The sequence below is a fragment of the Trifolium pratense genome, linkage group LG2, assembly GCF_020283565.1.
Source record: "Trifolium pratense cultivar HEN17-A07 linkage group LG2, ARS_RC_1.1, whole genome shotgun sequence".
In the NCBI taxonomy this organism is placed as follows: Eukaryota; Viridiplantae; Streptophyta; class Magnoliopsida; order Fabales; family Fabaceae; genus Trifolium; species Trifolium pratense.
In genome coordinates this window covers 74,339,398-74,349,040 of record NC_060060.1, presented here as the reverse complement: position 1 = coordinate 74,349,040, position 9,643 = coordinate 74,339,398, and the positions used below count along the sequence as shown (strand labels likewise).

Sequence of the window (9,643 nt, the reverse complement as noted above, 5' to 3'; positions counted from 1 at the left end):
ATATATTTTGATTATCAAATAACAAAATTGACTCCGTCAAAAATAAATAAAATAATAAAATTGATTTTTTTTTATCAAATATTATCTTTCTGTCGTTAATTATAAAGTGAATTCTTTAAAATAAATTTTACTTTCCTACATATAAACTCATATGTGCCGTCAAGAGATTAAGAGAATAAGAGATTGTAAACTTTAAACAAATGATCAGCGGTTTAATCTTAAAAAAATTTACTATAGTTTATTTTTGGATAAGGGTAAATCAAAAAATATTATATGCAAGAATAATACTCTGTAAAAATTTTACCAAAAAAAAAAACTCTGTAAAAAGGATTTCTCATTATTTGAGTAAATTATATTTATTCGTGAAAAAAATAAAAATTCATAGTTTTCATTTTAGAAAAATAATTTAGCTAATAAGTCACATACTTCGAAATAATTTTGCTTTGTCCTACTGGTATTTCCCTATTTACCCCCTTTGAAAGACTTGCCTCCAGCTGGAATTCAATCAAGGTGTGTACAAAAGAGTAAATAGCCACAAACACTCACCAATCCACAACCACAAGTCTTATCCTTTCAACCCCATCTCAGAAAACACTTAACATTTGGTTTTGAAACACCAAACACACAAACATGGCAACCCTTCAATTTACACCCTTAACTCTTTTCAGACAGAAGCACCCCACAACTAAGTTCCCTTCTTCTTCTCAGTTCAACACAAGGCCACGTCTTGGTTCAGGTTCACACCAATCACCACCACTCACTTTCACTGTGAGGTCTTCTTACAAAGTAGTGATTGAACATGAAGGCAAGTCTACAGAGCTTGAAGTTGAACCTGATGAGACCATATTGTCAAAGGCATTGGATTCTGGCTTATCTGTGCCTCATGATTGCAAGCTTGGAGTTTGCATGACTTGCCCTGCTCGTCTTATCAGTGGCACAGTTGATCAGAGTGATGGAATGCTCAGTGATGATGTTGTAGAGCGTGGTTATGCACTCTTGTGTGCTTCTTACCCTCGTTCTGATTGTCATATCAAGGTTATCCCGGAGGATGAGCTACTGTCAATGCAGTTAGCCACAGCCAATGACTAATCTAGTTTTCAGTTTTGATTGTAATTCTCATCTGTCAATGGAATTGAGTTTTTGATTGTTTCTTATAATCAGTTATACTGTCTCTTTGATATGCAAAGTTACTTCAATTAGTAGGTTTTTGTTGATGCATGATGAAATAGAATATTTGTAGCAACACTTTTGATTGATGGTTTCTCCCAACACAACGCCGAGACATGTGATTACATTCATTATGCTTTTCTCAGATTATTACCGATATTAATGTCTATTTACTTACACAACGCTTCATAGCATTTGACTCCAATCAAAATACATATCATAATTTACTAGATGCGGATACATGGTCATTCATCTCATACAATATTTATTAAATACTAAACCTTATTCACATATTACAATCATGCAATCTAAAATGGTAGAAGTCAGGCAGTTGCAAAACGTACTTGACAATCCTACTCCCTAGTAGCCTTAAATTGCAGGATCTGGATCTCATTCCATGCCTGTAAAATGTAAATAGTTCAATCCCTCACATACATAATCATATAACCATGGTCAATGTACAATGTTCATCGAACAAGCATGGTCCTAGCTAGGTAAAATGTGAGCTGAAAGACTTCTTCTTGTGTCGTTGTTTAATCTTTAACTTCACATTAATGCCACTATCAATGATGGAGTTGAGAACAATTTGAAGCTTTCCCTCCACCCTTTCTCCTTTCCTTGGAGTGTAAATAATATCATGAATATCATCAGCCAATGCTCTCTGAGCCAGAATTTCCCCCACAGCAGCACAAGTGGTTTTATTCTTGGTAGAAGACAGGTCAAACTTGAGATCCTTGGAAATGGAATGCGCCACAACAACAACCTTGCTAGTTACCCTATGAACAATGCAGGCACGGACAGAGGCTTTTGATATATAAATGTCCAAGCAAAATGGTTCATGATAAGGACCTGTAAGCTGGTTAAAGGTAGGATTCCTCTGCCTCTTGTTCACAGGAGATACATCATTGATTTCGTCCATCCGGGGCATAACACTTTTACCACTTCTTCCAAATTCATCAACTTTGGGAAGCTTCTGATCCTTGGCAGTCACATTCGGTGTTGTTTTCGCTTTAGCATTAGCTTTAACTTTGTTGTTTACCTCAGTCTTGTCGTTTTTTTTCTTGGAAGATTTCTTCTTGTGAAACTCTAAATTATACTCTTCAAATTCCATGGAACTGCGCTCAAGCTTATAAAACAGATTACCACGAACTCTCATATTATCAATGTCCTCAAAATCAAGTTCATCATCGACATCGGAGGAATGATCATCAAGGGGTTCATCAATCACATGCTGACCACACGAACCACTAGCTCCTGATGCATCCAAATCCCCTCGTCGCCAGGCTTGTGCCACCACAGATGAAACCCCCCAAGCATCACGGTCCACAACCTCGATGTCAAATCCACTTGAAGGGTGATTGGAGTTGGAGAAAAATGGAGAAAGATGAAGGCTGCTACTCGAATTATATTCTGAAGGTGGGTCAGATAGAGAACTCACTCCAGCACCATCATTATTCGTAGCGGTGGTGAGAGAGTTGAAGCATAGATTGAATGCACTCAACTTCAAGATGCTACGTTGATTGTATATGGAAGTGCCTTTTCTTGCAAGCATGGACAACATCATGATCCTAGTTTTGAAAATGTGAAGAATGGTCACAGAAGCAAAAAATCGAACAGTTGGCGTGCATTCACTCGGTGGACAATGAAAAAATCTATTTGATCAGAACACCAATGACAAGCTACAAGTTCATCATCCCAAAGTTCGGTTCTCTCCAATTGTGTGATGATTATTACTTGGGAGGAGTGAGTGAGTGAGGGCTCTAAGAGACTTGATCGACGGCTAGAGAGGTTCAACCAGGTTGGTAATGGTATCAGTATTACTCTTTGGAACTAGATGGACGACTGATATATTATGCTTAGCATTAGCAAGCAAACTGGGGCAATTGCCCCCACTACCAAAAATATTTTCTTTCATGTTAATTTTTTCATTTGTTTCGTTTTTTTAGTATGTGATTCGTGGACATTATTTAGCATGACCTTTTTAACAAGAGTTCAGATATGCTTCATTAGCTTATTCTCCATTAATTCAATGTTTACTACCAATGGTTAGTTGGTCCTGACGATTGACGCGCTAGACTTGATAGATAGGATCATCGATCACTGCAATTATGATTAGGAAGTACCGAAATCACATAATTAACTCACAACCCAAATTAGGTGGTTATGCGGACGGAGACGGATACAACGGGTGGAAAAAAAGAAAAAAATAGTGTTTACTTTTTTTTTTTAGGCTTAATTAAATGGTCCCTTAAAGATATTTTAGGTTTCACAATGGTCCCTTAAAGAAAAAAAGGTCTGAATTGGTCCCTTAAAGACATCTCTGTTAGTCACATTGGTTCCTTCCGTTAATTTATCAACCAAAAATGTATTAGGTGGACCAACATTGAAGGTGGTCCACCATATACCTCAATATATTTTTTAATCTTAACCATTGGATATTTTTGAAAGAAAAACAACCATTAGATTTTGCATGTCCACCAGATCTAAGAGTGCACCATCACCAACAAATTTTTTTTCAATTTCTTCATCTTCTTCCTTCATTCCTTCATCATTTCTTCATCTTCTTTCTCAATTCCTTCATCATTTTTTCAAAACTTCATCATCCAAACTCAAAATTTCAAAACAAACCCAAAAATAAATATTTTACAAAATTGCAAAAGCCTTTTAACTTTTATTAAAACTTGGTATTGTTCATTTCTTTGTCTAGCCGCCGCAGCGATCTGATTGCAGCACACAATACCTTATTTCATTCTTTTCTTCTATTCAAATAAAACAAAATGAAGGGTCTTCATATGTATAAATCATTTTTTTCCTTTCTCATTTTTTATCCCTTTGTTTCATCTTCTATCTTCTTGTAATTACAACACAAGATCCGGCAATTACAATGCCTCTTCTTTCCCTTTCTTCTTCCAACAACACCTCCCTCTTTAAATCCATCCTCACCACCACCACCATTTTACTCATTTTTTCGGTTTAAAATTGAAAATCTAAAAACCCAGATCTGACATAATTATTTCATATATTTTAATTTTTCCCTATTTCAATTTTTTGATTCAATATGTAGATTGACTTTTCAAATAAAGCAGCAACAATAATTCTCTAAAATCTGATTGTCTTGATGCGGCGGAGGATGGTGCTGTTGGGGTTGAAACTTTGCTAGGGATGATGAATCTGAACTACCATTCTTATTCTATTTTAGTTAAAAAATATTTCTTTTAAAACTTTCAATCTGAACCATTGAAAATTTTAAATGACACATGTCACATATATGTTAAGGAAATTGGTATTTGGCCATATTGATTACCGTAGTATATCTGGGCTCATTCACAACTTAACGTTTTTTGAGAAAATTTAACAGAAGGGACCTGTTTGACTAACAAATGTATCATTAAGGACCAAAATGAACATTTTTTTCTTTAAGGGACCAATATGAAATCTAAAATGTCTTTAAGGGACCATTTAACTAATTAAGTCTTTTTTAAAAAAATAGCCTAGTGATTAGAAAATCCATCTTAAAGATAAATAAGTGGAGTATCCCGAGTTCGAACCGAGCGCCTGTATATAAACTGAGCTATGCTCACAGAGATGTGTTTACTTTATTTACAAGTCGTATAATGGCTAAAAAATTTAGTCATGAATGTCCGGAGTTCAAACCCCTAACCTACCCATAATATGCGATGTCCCGAGCCGATCGAGACAAGTCGGTGTTTACTTTATAGTGAGAAAAGTGAATGCTTAGCCACTTAGAACGAAAATGCCGAAATTTATACTACTACTACTAGTTTAGATCAGCATCTAACGTGTTAGGTCCTTCAACTAACGTTGGAGATGGAAGAGGGGAAGCGAGGAACGATTCTGATAACAAACGACGACGGAATCGACGCTCCTGGTTTAAGAGCTTTGGTTGACTCTTTAGTCAACACCAATCTTTTCAATCTCTTTGTCTGTGCTCCCGATAGTGAGAAATCAGCTGTTAGTCACAGCATCACATGGCTTCATCCTATAGCTGCTAAACAAGTCCATATTCATGGAACCGTCGCTTCCTTCGCCGTTTCTGGTTCGTTACTCTCTCTTTCTCTTTCTCTTTCTCTTTCTCTTTCATTTCCATTTTCACACGCTCAACCTCAAGTCTCAACCGCTTTTCGTTCTTTGCAGGGACTCCGGCTGATTGCACTTCTCTCGGAATTTCCAAAGCACTCTTTCCTACAACACCTGATTTGGTCATTCCTCTGTTATGCTCTTCTCAATTCATAAATTTATGCTTATTAAATTATAAAAATGTCTTTATATTTGCTTATACGTGTTTATAGACAGAAATTACATGAGAGCTTATGCAAAATTTGATTATGCAGAAGCTAATTTCAACTTATACGTGAAACATATCTCTTTGTTATTACACAATTCTTTAAATATTTCTTATTTTATATGTACTTATTTGTATAATTAAATTCTATAGAAGGTTATACAGCTGAGTTTTGATGTGCATTGTATTTATTTGAACAGGTAGTCAGTGGCATAAATAGGGGTAGCAACTGCGGCTATCATATGTATGTAGCATCATTTTCTCACATTTAGACTTTAGGGGTTGTTTAGCAAACTTTATTTAGGGCCCGTTTGGAATAACTTATTTTTGAGCTTATACAAAACAGCTTATTCAAATAAATAAGTTTTTATGTATTATTATAAGTTTGTTGAGGTAGTTTATGAAAAAATAACTTATAAAAAGACAGTTTTCGTTAGTGGAAACTTATAAATTAACATAAAAACTTATTTATTTGCATAAGTTGTTTTGCATAAGCTCAAAAATAAGCTATTCCAAACGGGCTCTTAGAATTTTTATCTCATGATATAAGTACTTATAGAGCTTATTTCAAATTTCAAGGAAAATTGGAAATGATCCTTTTATGATTTACTCAATATTTCCTTTTGCCAAAGTTGTTTCAGAAGTTATTAGTATAGAGAAATTTTTGTCTGTAGGTGTTCTGTCTAATTCCCTTTCAGTGTTTACTCAGGAACTGTAGCTGGCGCTCGAGAGGCCTTCTTCAATGATATCCCTTCTATCTCCATTTCATATGATTGGTATATTTGCATATGTTTCTTTGGCAATATTGCTGGATTCGTCTTGAATATTTGTTCTGAGTTGAATTTCGAAACCAATTTATTAGCTTATAATTGTAACTGATAACTGAATGATTGTCTAGAGAGTATTATGGCTTACTGGCTTTATAAGTTATTCCAGTAATCGTTTATCTGTATGCTTCTATAGCAATAGCTTTTCATTATCATGTTTGACCATTGGAAGGCTATTCTTTGTCCAGGGTTGAAGGAAAGAGTAATCCACATGACTTTGCCCTTGCTGCACAAGTTTGCATTCCAATCATAAACGCTGTATTGGTTGAGATAAAGAACCAAAGCTACCCTGGACGATGGTTTTTGAATGTAGATGTGCCAAACAATGTTGCTAACCATAAGGTACGGTGTAATTATTTTTTCAATTTATATATTTAGCTTGTGATTTAGAGGTAAGTGGTTCTTTTGGCTTAATAATATACATGATAGAAAATTGTGGTGTTGAATGATCCATGCAGTCCACCTCACCGAGTAGGAAAACGATTGGCAGTTGTTCATATTGTTGTATATGTTTAGCTTGTCATAACTTATTGTTATGATTCTATGATATATAGCCTGATAGCTGTATTTTGATGGCTCAACATCGCATAAATTCGTACTGTGGTGGGATGAACATAACACAGGATAAGGGGATATATTAAAAATATGTGCTAGTTCTAAGATGATTTTCTCAGGAATTTTTTGTTTATTGTTGTTTTAGGTATTTTACAGGCATTAGTATATTAGTACTTTAATCCTATTATTAGGAGACACTGTGGATTGATTAGGCAAGCCTAAAAAATTGATTACATTCTAGCCAAGTTTTATTGTGCCTTGTTTTCCAGTAAGTTCCAGAATTTCTGTCTAGTAAAATCTTGTTTGTTTGCTAGAGTGATGCCTTGCCTCCATGAACCTGCCATAGTTATATCCAGTGAATGGTGCATATTATTCCCCCTTCATATTGTTGTCTTTAAAGTGCTGAGCTATTGAGATTTTGTTTTAATTATCCGTCTTCTCCATTTTCATATCCTACATATTGAAGTTTACATTTGTAATCAAAGGCTTGCTATTGCTGACTTTGCTACAAGAATATATCGCTTTGTCATGCAATCTTTTATAACTAATTTCTTGGTTGTCTGTGCATCTAAAAAGGGTTACAAGCTAACGAGGCAAGGAAAAAGTATCTTTAAGATGGGATGGAGGCAAGTCGCCTCTGATACCGAAGAACGTATAATGTCATCTGATATGACCAATACAGATACACCTACACCTACAAATTCCGGCACATCATCTACATCACCTGAACATCGTTTATTTGCGAGAGAGGTAGGCTCATTTCCTTTTTTTCTTTTTATTTACTTAAAGTCTGAATATTTCATTTGTATATTCCATATTGCGTAATACCTTCAGATGTACTCCTTCCATTGTTTTAAGTTTTACACAGCTTAATGTTGTGCTTGAATATGTTGTTATTGGACTTATTATAAACAGAGGCGAGTGAAGATTGTAAGTATTCGGTTTTATCAATTTCTGAAGTGGATGTTAAGTTATATGGAAGAACTAACAATCTTACTTAAATGGACATTTCCTGATCCTCCTCACTTCCTCTTTCCCCAATGAATAATGATGTTTTGTTTTTTGAAACTTTTGTAGGTAAGAGGCTCCCTACCTGATTATGATGATGATACAGATCACAAATCTTTGAAAGCAGGCTATGTGAGTGTGTGCGCGTGCGTGTGTGTATAAGTTAAATGAATAAACACATGCTAACCAGTTTCTTTTTATCTTTTTTAAGATTACTGTTACTGCTCTTGCTGGTCTCACTCATGCGGATGTAGATAGTCAGACCTATTTTGAGGGTTGGCTACAAAGTGTCCCTAAACACCTCTCATCGGCAGCTTTATAATACTGTAAGATCTATCATGGGCTTGCAGTTTATATGATAGCTTTGATTGCAATATATTCCTGGCAATAGTTACATTTTCATTTTAGCAATCGTGCTAGTTAAGAATCAAAATTATTCTTCTGTGATGAATGCAAATTCAGAGAGGCTTTCATATAACGCGTTTAAATGACATTATCACAATTCTCACAAATGACTCTTGCGATCATATTACTATAAGCAAAGATTTCAGTAACATTTTTCAGACAGTTTACTTGATAATCGGTGAATTATGGACTGCATACTTCATTCCTTTTTAATTTATTACTTTTGTGAGATGGCTTCAAATGTTTAATTCGTTGATAGCTTTAATTTATTTCTTTAGTGACTTCCACCAGTTTAGCATCATATCTCGTATGATAAATTATAATATCACATCGCTTCGTCCCTATCCTTTTTTCAGGGGTTGACTTGTGGATTCTTTTTATCTGTGGATTACTCTGGTTCACTCAAAATGATGCCAACTCAAACTGATGTTAAATCAATTTTTCAGAGCCTAAGCAGTCTGGTTGCTCTGGTATGCAAGTCATCACTCCATAATCATTATGGGGGCAATAAAGACATTTCAACACATGGATTGCTTAGCTTTGTTACATACATGAATGATTAAAAAAAATTCCTCTATCAATCTTATGGAAAAGCTACATTCGTTTCTAAATGACGGTTGTTTAAGGTTTGTGGACAGAAATTAAGAAAATGAATAAATAATTGGTTGACTGAAATAATTTTATCAAATTACCTTCATAATTTATTGGATTACATAAGATTAACGAGTTCCAGCATTAGTAGTTTAAAATTGCAGAGGCCAAAATTGAAAAAACAAAAGGGTATAGGCTGCTAACAAGAGGGTAGCTGAAAACCCTGACCAATAGATGTTAGGATAGTGGGTTATGTTATGGGTAGTATCTTTTTTGAAGGAATGAGTAATTGATAGAGTATAGCTTAGAATTACGACTTGTACAAGTTCGATAAATTTTGCTTAAGAGTAGATGCCAAAGCATCTTATAGCTTATGAACTTATAGCTTATTATTTTTCTTCCAAATTTACTCCTACCATCTTACTTGGAAAAAACTAAATATTAATTAAACTCATCTTTTTTATGTCATTTAATATTTATAAGCTAGTTCAACCGCTAATTTTATCAAATATTATAACTTTAATTAGTTAGCTTATTCGCTATAAGCTCATCCGCTATAAATCAGCTTATCAGTTATCCGCTATTTTTATCAAATTGAGCCTAAATGTGATTTGTTTACATTTTTTCAATTTTTATTACTCCGTCTATTCCTTTTTAAGTGTCGTTTTAGCATAAAACTCTTCAACCATGATAATGGATTGTTGGAGTTTTTTTTCCTATTCTATCCTCATTTTAAAAAAAGAATGCAGTTTTTTTTACAAGAAAAATAAAAAGAATGCAGTTATTA

At 34.5% G+C, this 9,643-nt stretch overlaps 3 protein-coding genes across 4 annotated transcripts; 2 read left to right on the top strand and 1 right to left on the bottom strand.

The window, feature by feature from the left end:
* Positions 1–630: 630 nt before the first annotated feature.
* On the top strand, positions 631–1,157 carry LOC123907885 (ferredoxin C 1, chloroplastic). The gene has a single exon (XM_045958315.1). It carries the CDS (start codon positions 631–633, stop codon positions 1,087–1,089), a length of 459 nt encoding a protein of 152 aa, XP_045814271.1. The 3' UTR covers positions 1,090–1,157.
* A 500-nt stretch (positions 1,158–1,657) lies between these two features.
* On the bottom strand, positions 1,658–2,731 carry LOC123907883. The gene has a single exon (XM_045958311.1). The coding sequence runs from the start codon at positions 2,729–2,731 to the stop codon at positions 1,658–1,660; it is 1,074 nt and encodes a 357-aa protein (XP_045814267.1).
* Positions 2,732–3,293: 562 nt separating this feature from the next.
* On the top strand, positions 3,294–8,940 carry LOC123907884 (5'-nucleotidase SurE-like). 2 transcript variants are annotated; one of them, XM_045958312.1, is made up of 9 exons: positions 3,294–5,224; positions 5,323–5,387; positions 5,671–5,714; positions 6,169–6,246; positions 6,486–6,639; positions 7,429–7,602; positions 7,930–7,992; positions 8,072–8,186; positions 8,622–8,940. In XM_045958312.1, the coding sequence occupies exons 1-8, from the start codon at positions 4,996–4,998 to the stop codon at positions 8,180–8,182; spliced, it is 918 nt and encodes a 305-aa protein (XP_045814268.1). In that variant the 5' UTR covers positions 3,294–4,995; the 3' UTR covers positions 8,183–8,186; positions 8,622–8,940. The 2 variants fall into 2 exon arrangements, with proteins under 2 accessions (XP_045814268.1, XP_045814270.1); XM_045958314.1 differs by lacking the exon at positions 7,930–7,992 and having other exon boundaries at positions 4,853–5,224.
* The last annotated feature ends 703 nt before the right edge of the window (positions 8,941–9,643 follow it).